We start from the raw sequence: 19,673 nt of genomic DNA on the forward strand, positions 1-19,673 counted from the left end.
TGCAGAGCGAACAGGGAAATGTGTCCGTGAAGCCAGATATCACTATTTTTTCAGACGTGCATTTCAGTTCTTTGCAACAAAAGTACTGGTCGGATATCCACCAACCATACAAAAGCACGCTTTTGGAACCAAGCCCACGCTCCTGCCGCAAATTTGGTTAAAATCCGTCCAGCCGTCTATAACTCTGCCCCCCCTTGAAGAAACCTCCCCAAACTTGCCAAATTCAGAGTGCCCCATATACTTTTTACGCAAAGTTTGGTGAGGATTCGTCTAGGGGGAGCAAAGTTATAAGCCGCCCAAAAAGAGGTCTTCCTATGGGTTTAGCAACTTAACCATAACTACATGGCCTCAAATGCGGGCTGTGTAATATATATATATATATTCAGTGAACATGCTTTGTTAAAGAGACATTATGGTTAAGTTGCACTAATAAAGACATGCGAACTTTTCAGTGAAAAAACTTTGTTAAAGGGACGTTATGGTTACAAGTAAAACCGAAAACCCCCAGAAATTTGCCAGTTATGGTAAGCTAAGCAACCATAACTCGCGCCACCACCATGCACCGCTAAGACTAACACCCAGGACATAAGAGATGACATCATAATCGAGAGGGCGGTATACAAGTGTTCTCTAACTTATTGAACATTTTAGTGAATCAACCTGAGAACTGTGTAACTCCTTGAAAGGGGGTGGGTTGCTATTATTTGTGATCATTATTCGTGTTTAGAGTAAAGTGCATGTTTTTATAGAAGTTTCATTTGACATGCTTTTTATTTTGTTGGTACTGTTGTTTATCTGGGAGCTTCTGCTGATGACTCACACCCAGAAGGCAATCAAACACTCGCTTTTATCCATTTTATATTTATTACTGAAACACTGCAGAGCCGAGTTGTGATACAAGTTTGGGCTGAGCGCACAGAAGCCCTTACTCTCCGCAATTACCTATGCAGGCTAGAGCAGGATGTCCTCACCGCTGTTCTTGAGACATTTACTTTCATTTTAGGCTTAGCATGTCCAGTTCGACTTTCACTAAAAGGGGAGACAGCCTTACCAGCTACCTTTCTTACACTCTAGTTTGACGTCTAAGCAAGATCCGATTTTCTATTAAACTTAGGTCAAAAGGAACCCGGATAAAAACTATAAACAGACAGTGAGTCTCTTTATGACTACTGTGGTTTGGGCAAAAACGTTGGTAATGATGTGTTCACTCCGGTACAACTGCATTGCCCCCACATCAGTGTACTTCTGTACAGCAACTTTGGTAGTATGATGGAGGATTCTCCATCAGCAAAATGCTGGCGGTCAACCCCTCAACTTATGCCCAAAAAATAAAAATCTGCAGAATGTGAGTGGAGTCATATGCATTGAATTGGTACTCATATGTCTGCCAAACAAAACAATACATATATATTTCCATTCAATTATTCCATGCACAGAATTTAGAAAAAAAATGTGGTCACCTTTAGAAAATTCACTCCTGGGAAGTGTGGAAAAATAAACTCTGGTGCAATCAACCTTAGTGTGTGGATACATAAAATGGTAAGAGAGAAATTGGTAGCACAATTATGTACAGACACGTGTAAGATGTACGTAGTTACTGTATTTCCCTAAACGGCCTGAGTCGGCAAAGGACGGGTGCTCTTCTGCCCCTCTGATTTTATCTGTACATCGCATGGAAATGAAGGATAATCATTGTCTGACAGAGTAGAGAAAACTATTAAATCTAACAAGATGTTTTATTTAGGTGTTATTGACAATTATACAATGATTAAAAGAAAAAAGTGTCATTTTTTCAGAAAAATCCTAATCGTCTGAAGGAGCCAATCCTGGGGCTCATGGCTCCCCAGTCGCTGTATCTCCTGTACTCGCCGGGCCTCAGGTAGTACTGGCGGCCTTTGTAGTTGGGCTCCTCATAGAAGATCCAGTGCCCGTCCTGAACATTGCAGGAGTGGATGTCATTGAAGTGGAACCTGTCGTAAACGTTGGGACAGTCATCAGTGAAGTCCATCATCTGGCCCCCAAAGTCACTTCTCTCGTACAGCCGGATCCTGAACGAGCCACGGTACTGGTAGAATAACAATACAAATCTGTTAATAATCTGTTATTTATCAAGATCTTTCTTCAACCCGCTCTAGATAGAACATTTTATGTACAATTTTTATTACCCAACCAAAATTGGTACTCATTCGATAATTTTAAAAGGATGAGAGAATGAGACAGCCTTGTTAAATTACATTTCAGAAGGATGAGAGACTGGGTCAGACTTGACTAACTTCCATTTCAGAAGGATGAAAGACTGAGTCAGCCTTGCCTAAATTCCATTTCAGAAGAATGAGAGACTGAGTCAGCTTTGCCTTAATACCATTTCAGAAGAATGCGAGATTGAGCCAGCTTGCCGATATTCATACATGCGACATGGAGATCCCACATAGATCTCAGGAAAGCTCTTATCCTACTGAGGTAGCTTACCAGCTGTAAGGAACTGTGATTTTGTGTGAATGTGCATATTCATTCACTGGATTGTGTATACTCCTTAATAAATTGGAGATCATGACCTTCCAAACACTGGAACAGTGCAGGAAATGTCACATTTTAAATTACTAGAATGTTCATTTCAAATATGTGAATGCAGCTGACAATTCTTGTGGTAATTGCAAACTACAAGGGCACATTAATTTCATATAGTTTCAATGTATGTGCTTTTTCTGTACTAACTTTACTGCAATATTCAGTGGCACATGCACAGCCTACAGATACCACAATGTAACTGAGAATACTGCAAGGAATATGTACTTTTTAATTGGTGGACTAGCCCAGCCCTAGTTAAGAGCGAGTCAACAGGGGATTCTGTCATTAGGATGCACAGTCATAAATGGTTCTGAACTAGCCCATATCAACAAAACCATGATCAGTTCACTTGAAGTTTACTTTTAGCCCAAAATGTGATGGTCAGTGTGGGAAGAGTAAGGCACACAAGAGCATGTGGAAGAGCCATTCTTTACGAAGAAACACATCAACACCAGCTCCACTGACATCAGAAAGTAGGCTCACTCCTTCTTATGTAGGACAGAAACAGAAACGTACTTCTGGGATCATGCGGCAGGAACGGATGGAGTCGCTGTACCCCATCCACCACTGGTATTCGGGGAACTCCCCCCTCCTCAGGTAGTACTGGTGACCCTGGTAGTTGGGGTGCTCATAGAGCATCCAGTTTCCGCTTTCCACTCTGAGCGAGTTACAGCGGTTGAAGTAGGAGTGCAGGTCCGCGCAGTCAGAGCTGCACTCATAGCAGCGCCCGCCATAGTTCCTGTCTTCGTAGAAGATGATCTGTGGAGAGAAAGGTTTTGAAGGTCATTTTTTTCAAGTCTGAGCATCATATGTCCGCCTTCTAAAAGGGGCAGTAAATGGGAAGAAGCAGCCTGTCCACTAGCGCATCTGCATGGCCACGCCGTTTTGGTAGAGTGACCAGACGTCCTGCTTTTTCTGGGACTGTCCAGGTATTGGGCCCTCTGTTCCCGCCCCAAAAGGTTTTTTTTATTTGGAAAAAATGTATCGGTTTTGGGGAAAGGGAGAGTGACACCTTAACCTGGCAACAATTTAAACTAAATAAACATTAAAACACTGGAATTTTGACACTTCAGGATGGGCTAGAACCACCAACCTTCCAGATCCCAGCCAAATGCATCATCTGATATCGCCATAGAGGCTGGCAGATAAATGAGTAAATAGTAAAGCATCATCTGCTTTGCTATTAAAGTGCTTATCTCCACAGTCAAAACCGCACCATGTTATTTAGGGGTAGTGCTGGAAATATTGTGGGGGTGGGGGAAGTGTGGTGAGGTGGGTCAGGTTAAGGGGGTTGGTGTGTGGGGCAGAAAGGGGGGGCAATGAGGTGTGAGTAGGGTAGTCATTCTTTTGTGTTGTTGGCCATCCCGGTTTGTGTCTTGAAAATCTGGCCACCTTACGTTTTGGACAAATTTTGATCCTTGAACAAAGAGGGTGGGGACTGATTAGAGAGTCACAGGATTTGTGCTGTGAAAAGCATGAGCACCTGAGACCTGCCAGGAGTCCAACCTTTCAACGCAGACATACAGACATGCACTGAGTTACAAGTGATCTCTGAAATGCGTGCGTGTGCTGCATGACATCTGAAATGGCATCCACCATAACAAACATGGCGACTATCACTGCCAATTGTTTTTAACTGGCTGCACCTGCATTTTCCTAGCCCAGCAAGAGTGGTCACATTATGCAGTAATGAAGATGGTCCTCAAGCCAGCCAGCTGCAATCAGTTATCTAAACCCTGTAGAGGGGCGTGAGTATTCCCTGCACAGTGCGGAGGACCCTCACATGAACTTCAGTTTGCCAATTCCAGATGGGTTGTTTTTTTACTGAGGTGTTCCAAGTGGCACAAATAATGATAGTGAGCTGGGGTTGTCCCTTGCACCCTCAAACTTTGCATGTGGGGTAAGGCTAATTTAAGTTCAGAATTGATTATATCTTCTTTAGACAGGGAAAGCAAAATTGCCAAACGATGAGCCATGTAAAGTCGAAGCTATGTTAGGCTGCTCTGGAAGAGCAGCCATGGCAGTAGCAGCTGTGGGGAACGCTGTGGGGAAGGTTGCACTGGCGAGCTCTGAGAGCCACAAGCGACACAGAGAATGGAGAATCAAAGAACTTGAGGGGGTGGTAAGAGATGGCACAGGAGAGCGTCATGGTCAAGTCCTAAACACAATTGGGGGACTCATTAACATACCAGTTGAATTTGGTATCACCAGAAATTTGCATATCAAGGTGACCTCTGAAAAATAATGGGGTGCTCCTGAAAAAAGTGAGGGGACTCTGTCCACCCGCTTGTACCCCCGACTTGAGCCATGATGTCACTGTATCAGGATGCAGAGACTTGGGGGGACAGGGGTGAATAATTCAGTGGAGCTATCCTCTAGCAGGACTGGAAGTGTGGGGGGGCTGCAGTTCAGATGGGCCTATGCTGGACCTGCTTGGGGAAAATCCAAGCAGCGGCAAGGACCCAATATAGGTCTAGGACCTCTTTCTTGGGCAGACACTCTCAGAGGGTTGGGGAGGGCCAAGGGGGCCACGAGTGATAACAGTGGTGAGGGCTACACTCTTCTTCTTCCCTCTTCTCCTCCACCCTCCCTGCCATGAATTAGACTCTACTGGGTGGCCCTGCAGGATAGCACTCCACTCTGGAGCATTTATTTAGACAGCTAGCTGTCTATTGCCTGGCAATGGGATGGAGCCTATGGCTGGGACTGCCCACACTCTTTACATTTCCCAACCTTCTGGAGGACTCGCCTTTCCATGCCCCAACAACAGCTTTACATCTGAATGGCCCCCTGCCACTGTGGTCCCCAGGACAAATGATGGATACCCCCCTATGCATTTTCCACCTACCTGCAGGTCCCAAGTTGCTTTTCTGCATCTTTTACTGAAGAATGGTCTTAAATATTATCTACTGTTTCTGCGTGTTCCTTTTGGGTCTATATTTTTATTTCACACACCTTCAACAAACTGCCATCCAGCGCCAAAAGGCATCTAAGCAGTCAAAGAAGTGTTCTATAGAAAAACCAATAAAAGTACACTCTGCTCCTGCTTCCCTTCCTTCCACAGGACTGCTACATGAACACGAGCAGAGCGGGTCGGAGAAGTGGGAACCATAAACAATGTGTTTCTTCCACCCACTATCTCCTTAACTGAGGTTCTGCCTTTAGGGAAGGAAAACGTGCCCTCAGAACACAAACACCCTCTCCCACGGGTACCGTTCAAAAATCAGGACACAATGCCACCTTTTCCAAATTCCTAAAATGCCCAGTCCACCCAAGAACCCAAAGGTCCTACAATGAGCTCTTGATTCCTGTGTGATAGAACTAGGCAGCATGCTTAGCACTGGCCCAAACTGACTGAGCTACCGCACAGGCTTCTCCTATCTTTCCACCACCTTCACCTCAGTATGTTCATTATCAGTGGGGGGGGGTAACCTTAATCGCATGTCACATTGTCAGTATCTGTGATGAGCTGGGATTGCACTGGATATTTACTTTTTGGGGTACATATACCTGCATGGAGTAAATGTACCCCATGCAGTAGTTTCTACATCCTCCTGTAGTGACCGCTATACAAACGAGCTTACACATATCAACACACCTTTATCAGAGCTGCTGTGGTCTCTCTTAATGAAATAGCAAGCTTTCCTTTCCCCAGCAGAGAGAAGCAAAAGAACAGCCAGGTGCCTGAGACCCCCCACAAATAATCAACGCACCGTGGAAATGCCACCTTACCTTTCCCATGGTGGCTGGTAAGGCAGAGGATGTGATATCGTGTTCCTTTCAGGCCACAACCCATATATACTCGACCTACACTATGGCAACAATTCAACAAAGGGGGGCCAGCTGCTGTCCAACAGGACCACCGTAGTGTGCTCTACTTTTGTTTTTGGCGTGGAGAATATTCTTTCCCTCGTCACTGGGAATGGAAAGGCTTTGTCTTTGCTTAGTTGTGTGGGCTAGAACTCACTGCTGCTGCTTGAATGTGCTCTAAAGCACCTTTCTCTTTGCAGTTCTGCCATGTTGGTCATGCTTTCTTCAGGGTCTAACCTGCAGAAGGTGCTGACCGATTGGATATTCTATTCACAGATACAATGATGGATTTCAGATTGCATTTTGGGCAATTGATGAAAATGGTGGCAGTATACAAGGTGTGCCATTCATCCCATATATGACTCACTTGTGAGCAGAATAGGAGAGGGGATTTCGCATACCGGGGAGTAATCAGTGAGAATGTAAACATTCAAGGAACTAACGAAACCATGTCACATGCATGTACCATTTTATTTTCACAGTGCACCCGCTAAAGAGAACATTGTGCCTCAATGAATCCCTCAGCAGGGTGCATGAGTTGCAGCGAGGAATCTGCAATCTGCTTCCTGCAGTTGTCCATGTTTCTGTCCTGTTTTTCTCTGTCTATTTGTGCGCCCTGATGCCTGCGGGCTATGGCACGGTATAAATAAAATAAAAATAATACAGTGTTGGGAACATGGCTTCGTGGAGTCAGCGCACAGCCATTGCCTCTAAACCTCTGCACCGTAGCTTCCAATATGAAAGGGAGCAGCTTTACACCTGCCATTATGCAGGTAGTGTGGCGTCGCTTTTCTATAAGTCTGATTTCTGCTCAGCAGCCGAAAGATTTGGCAGAGAAAACGATGCTGGCTAAGAGAGAGCATGTGATCACATTCTCTTGGGTGCTACACCAACATGAGTCTACCTCCCACAGTGCCCCAGAAAGATCCTGGTGCCAACTGCCAATATGCATAAGTGTGACTTTATTTGCGCGATATGCCTGCTGGTAAAAGGACGGCACCAAACGGTATATTGATCCAGGGCGGCATTCTCCCCACGTTCGTTCCATAGCACGATTAAGCTTTAGGCCACTGACAAACGTGACGAAAGGAGTAGCCTGTTTCCTTGTTTTTCCAGGTTTCAGAAAGTAAATCATTACCATTTTCTTCTAGTGCCCCTTGCTGTCTTTTGTTCCTGCCTTGGGGCCTTGTCTTCTTCATGCAGTACCCCCTCATCACATTGCCCTCGCCAATGTGATATCTCATAACATAACATGGAGGAACCTAACACATTGGTACTGTATTTATTTAATACAACAGTGGATTCATGAGATCTGTTGTTATTCTTGAGCTGTTTGGGATTCCTTTCAGAACTGGAATTAAGTATCTTGACTTCCTCACAAAATAGCACCTTACAATAGAGAAAGGGCCTGATTTACAGAAGGTTTTGCGTGGCCCATAAAGAATTTGTGCAAAAGAAAAGGCTCTGTGCGTTGCACAAAACTACATCCACTGATATACAGATCGGCCTCTGCGCAGGTTCACAGCTCTGGGTGCCATGTCCGCGCTCCCTGTGCGAGGCCTATGGGAACGTCCAGTGCACAGACCAAGAGAGGGTCAGAATATGCAAACGGACTCATTAAAGTAGAGAAATGAGGGATAACATGGGCATAAGGTGAGGCGCCGTGCAATGGATCCTGATTGTAGAGTTTGGTATTTAATGGGTTCTTAATAGCATCCATATGCTATTTTAAACTATTTATAGAGTGGCTTATTTATATATGAATGATAAGTGGGTGTGGCAATGATGATGATTTTACTGTGCAGAATGCGCTATTTTTGTGTTTTTATAGAAACCTTCCCTTTCATGGAAATATGTACGTGTTCATGATTTTTCTCTGTCTATGAGCTTTTGTGCATTGTTTCATCCAAATAAAGTAATATGAGAGATAATGCAATTCTCATTAATTACACTGACTTCTGATATCCAAGCAAGAAAGCTACCAGTATATATTTTTCAATGTGTATTGTACATGTTGGTGTTCGTCTAATTGGCATAATACACATAATACATGGTAATATTCAAAAGTGAATTCAAGACTAAATCATGAGAGCAATTTCTCAGGTAAAGTACATCAGAAACAAACTATCATGCAATAACGTCAGCAATGAGTCTGTGTTCGTAAAGAGGGAAAGTATTGAAAAAACACATTCCTCCCAAGCACACTCATTTTAACATAAGTGTTGTAATACATTTCCATTAATTGTACGGAAAATGTTTTTGTATCTAGTCCACTTTTTTAATTTTTCACTTTTATTGTGCATTGTATGTGTTGACTTAAAGATTTTATGTCGAATAAAAGTATTTTGAGTGACTGACTGTAATACATATCAACCGGTTACACAACTAACATAGTAATAATGAATATAACATTTTACATTTCCCATTCCCGACAGACACATTAGACAAGAGAGCACATCTTTTTCCTTTATGCTATGTGTCTAAACATTCATGACCTGCCAGAATTTCAACGTGTTAACAATCGGGAAAACAACCCCCCTCCACTCAGCAGCTATGCGCTATAACCCCCTGTAAGTGAAACAAAGTAAAATCCGACAAAAGGAGGAACGTTCTCAATGTGACTACCAGTTAAAAAAGAAAAGAGTGCTATACATTTTCTACGTAGTGCTGCAGCAGGTCCCCTTTTGTTGATGGGCAATGAAAGAGCAGCGTGTGTGTATAAAAGGATGGTAGCCTGAGTGCAATCAGACATCACGGCCTCTGTCTGACACCAGCCAACATGGGAAAGGTAAGGTTACATTTGTGGGAGGTCTTTGGCCAGGATTTTGGGAATGAGTCATTACTTCTGTCCAGTGGGTGCCATGCTCCTCTCCTGCTGCATTTCTCTTGAACCTCCGACCCATATGGCCTGGTTGCCTTGTTGGAGGACTGGGAAACTAAAGGGTGAAAGGAGAGGGATGATGGATAGGGATAACATATTCCTCTCCCACTGATGATAGAGAGAAGCGGGGCACTGGAGCAGCATCTCTGCTCTCCCCTGAGAGGATGAACTGAGATGTGAATACATTGTATTTTATACCACTAACTTCTATATGATTGGAGTATTTTCCATCTGTTCAAAATAATGGACATCAGCGGTTAAATTACCATACATTTGCGTAAAATGCAATTTCTACATGAGTAATTGCATAAGCAACAGTGGAAACGCAGAGTAAAGGCATTTTCACCAGCACTGATGTGATGCCGGATACACACACGTCTCTGGGGCAGTGATAGAAATTAAGATTGGATTCACATGAGCTAGAAGCAGATCCCAAGAATCCAGGATAACCAGTGACCAAGAGCTAGCCCTAGTGAACAAGAAGCTCGTAGACAGCGTTCCACAAATCTAACTTCCACATGAGATTCAAACCTATCATTTTGTCCATTGTTTATGATCCCCTGTGCTGTAAATGTCTTAGATGTGTCCTAATGTTTATTTATTAATTGCCTCAAAAGCACAGAGGTAAAATCGCATGGTCTGGGGAGCCAAATATAGCTCCTGGTAACTGTTGGTGTCAAACTAACCTGGCTCGTCAAGGCTACCAGCAGGAACTAAACAGCTCCCAGCTCCCCTGAATGTTGAACCCTGCTTGTGCGTGCATAACGTCCATTTGTGGATGCACCAATATATGGTAATCCATACACATGATGTGAGAACCTGGGCATTTGATGGCAATACCTGACATTGTATCTACGTGCCTGGGCATAAGCAGGCAAAAGTGGCAACCCTAAAATGGTCAGCTTTGCCAATACTTGTCTCTGTATTTCTTTGGTGGAAGAGCCATCACACACCAACATGAACCATCACTCCTGCACTATGATTATAGACAGGGAGTGGGAAGGGTGTTATGTGGGCGAGGAAGATAATCAGCAACCAGGTTTTGATATATTCTGCTACCATATCAATGTGATGTCAACATCGCGGTTCAGGGCACTCAGATGGTGCCATGTAGCTATTTTTTAACCGTGACACACTTGGAGTTCAGCGTGGGAAGCATTGCTGTTACAGACAGAAATCCTTCTGCATTTCAATATATATTTTACAAATGCGTCGTTGAAGATCCAATACAAGACTGATGGGAACAGTTGGTTGACAAATGCATGGACGCTTCTAAATAGTAGAATCTCTGAAAGTCCCATCTGATAAGAGAGGATCATGTGACTTCTTCCATTTTGTAAGGATTATAACTAAACGTGCGAGGGATGGACTAATAGTCGACATTTGACCTGCATGACAGGGCCAGAGCTACTAACAGAAAGGAAACAACTTGCACTTATCAACACATAATAAAAGCTTTTAGGCAAGACAGGATTGCAGATATATTTTCCATGTGTGTGGGGTGGGGACTCCCTGAGCATGTCATGCACACCACTGAGGTGTCAATAATGCACTGACTGTGTAAACCTCCCTCACCACAGACCATCTTCTACGAGGACAGGAACTTCGGCGGCCGCTCCTATGAGTGCAGCGCTGACTGCGCGGACCTGCACTCCTACTTCAGCCGCTGCAACTCACTCAGAGTGGAAAGTGGAAACTGGATGCTCTATGAGCACACCAACTACAAGGGGCATCAGTACTACCTGAGGAGGGGAGAGTACCCCGATTACCAGCGGTGGATGGGCTACAATGACTCTATCCGCTCCTGCCGCATGATACCAGAGGTAGGTCCTGCATTTTCACATCATTGAGATGACTGGTTTTCTGCAAAGGTTACTTTTTCATCCATGCATACATTTTGTTTTACCGGGCATTTAATATGATGCCAACAAGGTGCATCACTGCGAGTACAGAGCCATTATTCTCAGTGTCACCTCTCTAGATATTTAACATCGTAAAAGTGGTTTTCAAAGACATGTGGGATTTTCTAAAATAAATATGTGATGGCATCTTATATAATAAAAACGACTCTAAAAACCATATCACACTGATATGATTTATCAGACATGAGTACACGTGTTTAAAGTCCCCATAGTTATGCGGACCGGATCTGTTATGTTTACACCTTGGTGTAAGCAGGTCCCCGCTGTATCATTTGCAACATTTCCATGTCAGAGTGCAAAAATGTGGTGTAAAATTCTGTTGTTTTAGCCTTTGCGCCACCATTTTGCACTCTGCCCTGTAAACTGAGTGCACACTGCCTTACCTTTATGCCTTGAAGGCAGCATTCACAATGGATTCCTATGGGATACGCGTGCTTTTTGCTGGGGTAAAAAGGTGGCAAATTCCATAGGAATCAATAGCATATACTCCAGGTAGATAATGGGATGCTGGCATAAATGCTGAAGTATTTGTATGGCAGAGAGGAAAGGGCAGGGAGAATTGTAACCTAGAGCCTGTGCCCCCTCACAAACATGTACATTCATGCATAAAAGTCTTATGCATGACTTTTACGGATTAAATGTACGTTACTACCGTGTAAGCCATTAACCTGTTTTGAGTAGTGTAGTTTGGGAAATAACTTGATGTCAGATGGTTTCCTGTCTCATCTCATCGGGGAGGTCTATTAATATCCCATCCTCAGTGCCTGTGTAGGAATATATGCCATCCCACCCCAGATGCCATTTTGGTGACTCTATCCCATTTAGTGGAGCCAGAAGTCTTGTTAGTAAATAAATAATGCCCTATGGTGACTTTTTGCTGGTAGCATCATAGTCTGGCATCTATAAATGCTTTAGTTTAACATTGGCCCTGCCAATCCTGTAACCTATTGTTTTTAGCACTGTTGCTACAAGGACATGTCCATGGATCATATGACAAGAGGGCACCACAAAATCCCAACCAACCACCCACCACTATACTATCTATGTTTAGGATTTGAAACGTGGTTTCCAAATGTGTGTGGAGAAGTGATTAATCCGTCTGTACCATATTGATCTCTGTCCTTTATGCCTCTGCAATCATCTTGTTGACCCTATATAGACTGTGATAAAGCACTTCGGTATACTTTCCTAAAAAAGTGCACTTAATTACTTAGGAATCTACTGTTTATTGAAATGGTGAAACTAACTTGGAGAACCCTTCTGCACTCCTTTAGTCAAAAATAGATTTATATATATTTATAATATATCTGATGTATAATTTTGAAAGTATGCTTGTCTGTTTGTCCACTATAGAAATGAAGGGGGAGCTATTTAAAGGGACAGAAAGGGGTTTAACTCGATTATCATTTCTCGTGGAATCTAATGGTGTGGTTTCCTTTGCACCCCTGGTGTATAAAATCAAGAAAAATGCATATTTTGGTCAATTTAAAGTTGCTAAAGTGCCGCTGCTGGTGGATGAAATTGGAACTAATGCTTATTTTCCTTACTGAACAATTATTACAAAAGCCACACATTTGCTTAACAAACTATCATTCTTGGAGACTAACCATCTTATCGGTAAAAGGCAATCTGGATCTCGCCATAAGCATAGTACAGAAACAGCGGTACTGTATTTAAAAATGCAAATGGACACCATCCGTGACTCCAGCAAATTAGCCATCCCCCTCCTGCTTGATCTTTCTTTGGTTTTCAACCTTGTTGATCACAATATGCTCTGCCAACACCTTGGCCAGCACTTCCATTTCTCCTTGGAAGCCACCCTTTGGATCAAATCCTTTCTTAGTGATCGGACCACACATATGTTCATAGGGGAAGCTTGTGTCTCGCACTCCCTCTACACCACCTACACAAAACCACTTTTTGATATCCTCGATGCGAGAGGGATAATTTATACCAACTTCGCTGATGATACAGAAATTCTTGTCCCTACCATGGGTGATCATAACGCTGATATAGTCAGAATTAATACAGTTTATAGTACAATTCAGAATTGGATGGCTATGCATAACTTGTGCCTCAATGGTGAAAAAACTAAGCTTCTCATCATTGGCTACGCACATCATTTTAGGCACTTGAATACCACCTTCTCCTCCTTTTGTATTGATTTCACATGCACTAGGTGTACATTTGGATGCAAATCTATCCGTGTCTAAACACATTAATGCCATAGCATGGGCCACTGCCTAAACAGCCAGACTTATCTCCCTGAGTAGACAGCTCAATCTCTGAGAAACTGTCTCACACTCGCAAGAGCACTGATCCCCTCAAAACTTGATTACTGTAAAATGCTACTTATGGGTACCTCGACAGCTCAACTTTCCACACTCCAACTGTTCCTAAATAAATCACTATGGTCTGCACTTGGTCATAAACGTCTGACAACATCTCAGCCACCAGACGCGACTCAAACTAGCTCCCTATCAAAGCATAAGGTTGAATACAAAACCCTTTTCATCGCCCCCAATGCGTATACAATGAGGCCCCCTTGTACCTCAACAATTGCATCATCCAAACTGCCCAAGTGCATGCACTCAGATCTAGCTCAAGCATCTCGCTGCACACACCCTGGTACAGGTCCAAAAAAGCATGTTGAGTCAGCTTCTGCATCACGGCTCCCGCACTCTGGAAACCACTGCCCCATATCATCAGATACTAACAATCAGTGTCCACCTTCAAAAAACTAGTTAAGACCTGGTTGTTTGACAAATATAAGTCAAAGGCTCAGGCTACTACTATGTATACTGCTCTCCTCACCCATGTACTGTACTAACGACATGATGCCTTTGGGTCTGGGCATTTCAAAAATGTAAAAAATTAAAAATTAAAAATAAATAAAAGCTCAGAATGCACTAAACATTAGTACAAGTAATCCGTGACACCTAATACAAGGACATCTGGCAAATTCATTTTATCAACACTCAAGAAGTACACATCCCCAAAGAGGCAGCCAGGGCAACAGAGACCAGAGGTCCCAGACACCATTGAACAACACCATCAAAGTATTAAAACACAAGCAAGCAGACAGGTAGCACTGAGACAGCAAGACACACCGAACCTGTAATTCAATCATCACGTCACTGAAGACCGAATCTACTTTTAGGAAGTCGCCTGATGCTCAACGTAGAGAGGCTGCCAGGGCAGCAGAGCAGACACAGTTGAACAACCCCATCAAAGACTTCAAGCATAGGCAGTCAGACAGCACTGAGGCAGCAGGCCACATCAGAACAGTGGCAAGCCAGACAACATGCTGATGCAGTCATCTGATGCTCAGCATAAGGATGCAGCCAGTGCAGCAATGAAAAACCATATGAAACGTTTGGTTACGAGTATATCTGGTAGTCCTTCTATAAAATTATTTAATGGAGTACAATAATGGCTTGCTTTTAAAACATAAATAGAAAAAATATATTGCCTATATAATAAAATTGCATTTATATGCTAATGCAGCAATAGCACATATGATATACTCTTCCATATTTGTATTTCCTTCCATTATCCCAGTATCGCGGCACATTCAGGATCAGGCTGTACGAGAAAAGTGACTTTGGGGGCCAGATGATGGACTTCACAGACGACTGTCCCAATGTTTACGACAGGTTCCACTTCAATGACATCGACTCCTGCAATGTGTTTGAGGGCCACTGGATCTTCTATGAGGAGCCCAACTACAGAGGACGTCAGTACTACCTGAGACCTGGCGAGTACAAGAGATACAGCGACTGGGGAGCCATGAGCCCCAGGATTGGATCTTTCAGAAGAATAGGAATTTTCTAAAACACTTCAAATGCATGTATTTTGAATGGCATTAGAATGTATCAATACAACTTAGATAAAATATATTGGGTTCCAATTGTCCTTGTCTTCTTTGAGATAGCTCACAAATCATGTGACACATTTTATGACAAATTAGACATTGTTCCATTTCAGCATGAAGTGTATCAAGAGTTCAACTATTTGGTGGTTTGCACTATTTGGATTGTCAATAGGTGCAGGCTGTTACATTGTTTATTCACCTTCAACTATTTGAAAATAATGATATCAAAAATGTTTTAAGTAAGAAAGAACTAGTCTAGGTGTCTGTCATTGCTGTCTTAATCAGGGCAGAACCAGGAGACTGCAGATTAGCAATTAAAGCAGCAAATCTGACCCCATAATGACCCACTTCAGCTCACAGCTGAGTACACACGGCTTTCTCAATCATGTTCTCTTTATGTTCTTTATTTATTTATTTATCTATTTATTGGACATGTATAATGTGCCTATACACAATATGTATCGAGGAGCAACAATACAAGAGAGTCGGATCGTACAAGTGCAGTAAAGAGAAGTCGAGGGGGAGGAGAAGGGGGAAAGTGCTGGTCAGGGCAGAAAGGCCTGTGAGAAAATTGAGTGCCAGGGGAGGCCAGGTGGACAGAGCCAGGGGAAGCCGAGTGTGCAGGGAAAAAAGGTCCATGCGCTAAGTGTGAGGTAAGGGGCTGGATGCGCTAAAAGGGTGCATCCCCATCCAGGCTAGTGTGGGGGCAGGGAACTAGAAGGGCAAGGTGTTCTGGTGAGCCCAAGTGCAGGGGTAGACTGGACTAGGGCGGCCTGGTGCCCTGTAAATCTCTGAAGAAACCAGGAAACCAGTCAAGAACAGACAGGGAAATTAGCAAGGGAGGTGAGGCCGAAGGAAGAAGAGAAAAGGAAGGTTTGGGAAGCTTACAGAACTTAAGGAGATACAGCTCAAGCCTGAGAGGGGCACAGAGTCAATTCCGGAGGGAGGCCTCTTCGGTGAAGAGAGATCTACCCCCCACTCCCTGCTTGGGAAAGCATCTGACTTGCAGATAGTTAGAGCAAGATGACCGAAGGGCTCTACCAAGGATGTATTTAGGGAGGGAGTGTTGAATGTAGCGTGGTCCCAGACCCCAGAACACTTTGTGGATGATGCAGAGGGTCTTGAACGTGATCCTTGCAGCAACCGGGTGCCAGTGGAGCGATTTTAGGGCTTGATAGATGCAGTACATGGGCTTGAGGCCAAGGATAAGTCTCACAGTCCTGTTCTGTATTAGATGAAGTGGGCAAAGGGAGAAGTTAGGAAGATTGAGGAAGAGGCTGTTGCAGTAGTCCAGCCTATAGAGGACCAGAGCTCTGGAGAAATTGAGTTTCTGGGGAAAGGTCAGGAAAGGGAGAATGCATTTGACGAGGTGCAGCTGAAAGAGGGCCTTCTTGGCAAGGTCTGTGATGTGAGGAGAGGAGGGAGAAGAGTCAAACATGACACCAAGGTTTTTTGCCTCACAGGAGGGCGAGGGGAGGGGGCCCATGAAGGGCAGCCAGAGTGTGAGAGAGAAAGAGGGAGCAGGGGTCCCATTGAGAAGGATCTCTGCCTTGTGGGCATTAAGGCAGAGATTATAAGTAGTGCACCATGCCTGCATAGCAGACAGGCAGTCATGAATGAGAGAGGAAGATGAGGAGGCAGAGTAGGGAAGCTTGAAGGAGATCTGTGTATCATTCGCATAACAAAGGACGTTAGGAGAGAAGGTGGAGATCAAGTTGGCTAGGGGGGCCAGGTACATGTTAAAAAGCCAAGGCAGGTTGATAGAGCCCTGAGGGACACAGCAGGTGGAGAGTGAGAAGTGGAGAGAAAAGGACCCAATTGAACCTGGGAAGGTCGATTCGAGAGGAAGGAGGTCAACCTTTCCAGAGTCAGGTCTGTAATGCCAAGGGTATCACAGAGCCAATTTATCAGGGTAGCATGGTTGGCCATATTAAAGGCAGAGGAATGGTCAAGAAGGATGAGAACGTAAGAGAGTTGGAACTGAGATTAGAGAGCAAGTCATCACAGGTGTTCAGGAGAGCAGTTGCAGTGACTCTGGCTGCTCTGAAACCAGACTGGTAGTCGTGGAGACAACCAACAGATTCAGTGTGGTGGATACGCTGGGAGATGGCTAGCTTCTCCACGAGTTTGCCCAGAAAGAGGGTAATGGAGATCGGGCAGTAGTTTGCTGGACAGGAAGGGTCGGCAGAAGACTTTTTGAGGAGAGGGTGCACAAGATAGTGCTTCAGGAGTGAGAGGGAGGATCCAGTGGCAAAGATGTGATTGCAGAAATTGGCCAAGGCAGGGGCAAGGGAGACAATGTTGTCCTTTATAGTTCTGGAGGAAGAGGGGAGCACCTGTATGGATGAGACTTGTATTTAGTGGACTTGTCTTGAAAACTCATCAGGTGGTATGGGAGAAAAAGAGGTGAGTTGGAGGGCAGAGGAGAGGGGGGCCAAGGAAGGCCACAGAGCAGGTGAGGGAGAGGAGTGTGGAGTAGAGGAGAATGAGGACAAGATGTCCTGAGTTGTCAAAATGAAGTGAAAGGCCAGAGAAGTGCAGAGGGCCCGGGACGGCAGAGGGGAATTGGAGACTGCAGTAGGGTTGGAGAGTACTTTGCAGATTTTGAAAAATTCAGCCATGTTTTAAGTGGCCACCGAGATGTGGGCTTGGATATAGGCCCTCTTCTTTGAGCAGGTAGACAGTCTCTAATGCATTTGGAGCAGGCGACAGGCCAGTTTGCCACAGGATGTGCTTGAAGCCTGCCACTTACACTGAGCTGCTCTACACTTACGTTTCAGTGCAGCCAGGTCAGAGTCATACTGAGAGTTGCACTTGGAGGCAGGTTTCATGTGGCTCTTCATGACAGGGCAAGGATGTACACAGTGTTGGAGATGGTAAGTTGAAGGTTAGTGAGGGCTGTGTCAGATTGAGAGTCAGTGGCAGGAGTAGGAGGTGGAGTGAAGATGGCGCCAACATCAACAACTGAAACTCGCTTCATAGGTCAAATGACAGAGAAGTAGGGTTTCAGTGTGGGTGGGGGTTTAGCCGGGGCAAACAGGAGATCCAGGTGAGAGGACAGGAGAGCATGATCAGACCAGGAGAGAGGAGTAATGAGAGGGTTGGAGATGGATGGGGATCTGAAGATAGTAGAGTATCCAAGGTGTGTCCAGCTGAATGCTTTGGACCGGAGGGAGAAATGGAGAGGAAATGAGTGTCAGAGAGGTTGCGGAAGAGCCTGGTGGCCACATCAGGGCTGTCGAGGTGAAGATTGACATTTCTGAGGAGGAGAAGCTTGGAGGAGTAGGCCAGGAGAGAAGAGGTGAGGTCAGCCCTTTCTGAGAAGGGGCCCTGTAGATGGTGGCCAAAGTTAGAGAGAGGCCAGCAGAGACACCAAGCCTGCAGAACAACCCATTCAAAAGAGGAGTAGGCCTGAATGCATAGGATAGTAGCAGGGATCCACTCAGGAAATATTAGGGCCACTCCACCCACGGGCCGGTCACCCCTGGATTTAGAAAGGATCTTGTAACCCACCGAGAGGAGAGTGTCAAAACTCATGACAGAGCTGGCAGTCAACCACTTCTCGGTGAGAGGAAGAACATCAAGGTCCAGGTCTTCAAGGAGGTGGCAGATGTCAGAGGAGTGTTTGACGGCAGAGCGAGAGTTGAGGGTAGCTAAGTGGAGCAGGTTGCCACTGAAGGTCTTCTGAGGAGAATTAGAGGAGTGTGGTACACCCATCAGAGGTGGCAGAGGGGCCAAAGGGGTGGCAGAAAGAGGAATGGCAGGAGAGGGGAGGAAGTTGATGAGAGATGGAACACTCCTATAAAGAAGGAGGAGGTTGCGCTGAGAGTCCTGGACCCTGACAGTGCCATTTAGGTAGACATTAATGATACCCTAAAGGACAGAAAGGATGCCAAGAGTACTTCCTAATGGGGGCCACAATAATGGAAGAGGAAGAGAAAGCAGCGAGCACAGAGACCATAAGGGGAATCTAAATGACAAAGAGTATGTCAGTGTTATACTTCGGGCTTCCCTGCGGTCTTCCTTGCAGAATACGACTTCTTTACAAGCTCCTCTGTGGACAAGATACAGGTTGCCATGGCGCCTGTACAAACTACGACGGACTCCGTGTCAGCTGACACATCCTGTACGTGGAAGACGTACGGCAAGACACGCCCCCAAATGGCTTTAAAACCACTGCCTTTCAAGGGGCTTGTTGCTGCTAATTAGCGTTACAAGCTACAACGGTTACATCCGTTACTACTTTGTGTCTCTTTCACACAAATTCCTTATCTGCTTTCCTGAGTTTTGACCCTTGCCTGATTTCTGGAATGGCTTGCCTCCTCCTTTATTCCTGTCGTGCTCGTCTGGCTTTTGACTCGCAACGTTTTTGGATTCAGCTTCCTGCTGCCTCTTGCGGTACTACATTCCAGTTAGCTGCTTCTGGGCGCGGAACCACAAAGCCTTCCTCGCAGAGGACTTGCTGTCAACAATTTGGAACTTTCTACACTTACTCTGGATGCGTGTGTGCTCAGGTACATACTTATCATTGACAAATCCTGTCTCTGCTATTATTTCTCTCCACGGCCTTGTTTGGATATTTGTCTTTTGTTGGATTCTGGGACATTGAGTGACTATA

At 44.7% G+C, this 19,673-nt stretch overlaps 2 protein-coding genes across 2 annotated transcripts; one reads left to right on the forward strand and one right to left on the reverse strand.

Moving 5' to 3' along the window:
- Positions 1-1,792: 1,792 nt before the first annotated feature.
- LOC138489704 (gamma-crystallin-1-like) lies at positions 1,793-6,309 on the reverse strand. The gene is made up of 3 exons (XM_069617349.1): positions 6,301-6,309; positions 3,085-3,327; positions 1,793-2,065 (listed from the first exon to the last, which is right to left on the reverse strand). Exons 1-3 carry the CDS (start codon positions 6,307-6,309, stop codon positions 1,793-1,795), a joined length of 525 nt encoding a protein of 174 aa, XP_069473450.1.
- A 2,848-nt stretch (positions 6,310-9,157) lies between these two features.
- Positions 9,158-15,015, forward strand: LOC138487377 (gamma-crystallin-1-like). The gene is made up of 3 exons (XM_069613951.1): positions 9,158-9,166; positions 10,840-11,082; positions 14,743-15,015. Exons 1-3 carry the CDS (start codon positions 9,158-9,160, stop codon positions 15,013-15,015), a joined length of 525 nt encoding a protein of 174 aa, XP_069470052.1.
- Positions 15,016-19,673: the final 4,658 nt, after the last annotated feature.

The sequence above is a fragment of the Ambystoma mexicanum genome, chromosome 9, assembly GCF_040938575.1.
Source record: "Ambystoma mexicanum isolate Mex_15411 chromosome 9, UKY_AmexF1_1, whole genome shotgun sequence".
Taxonomy (NCBI): domain Eukaryota; kingdom Metazoa; phylum Chordata; class Amphibia; order Caudata; family Ambystomatidae; genus Ambystoma; species Ambystoma mexicanum.

Coding starts and splice junctions, on each gene's coding strand:
- LOC138487377 (XM_069613951.1), top strand. Junction 11,083..14,742: donor CCTGCCGCATGATACCAGAG/GTAGGTCCTGCA, acceptor CCATTATCCCAG/TATCGCGGCACATTCAGGAT.
- LOC138489704 (XM_069617349.1), bottom strand. Junction 2,066..3,084: donor CCTGCCGCATGATCCCAGAA/GTACGTTTCTGT, acceptor TTATTCTACCAG/TACCGTGGCTCGTTCAGGAT.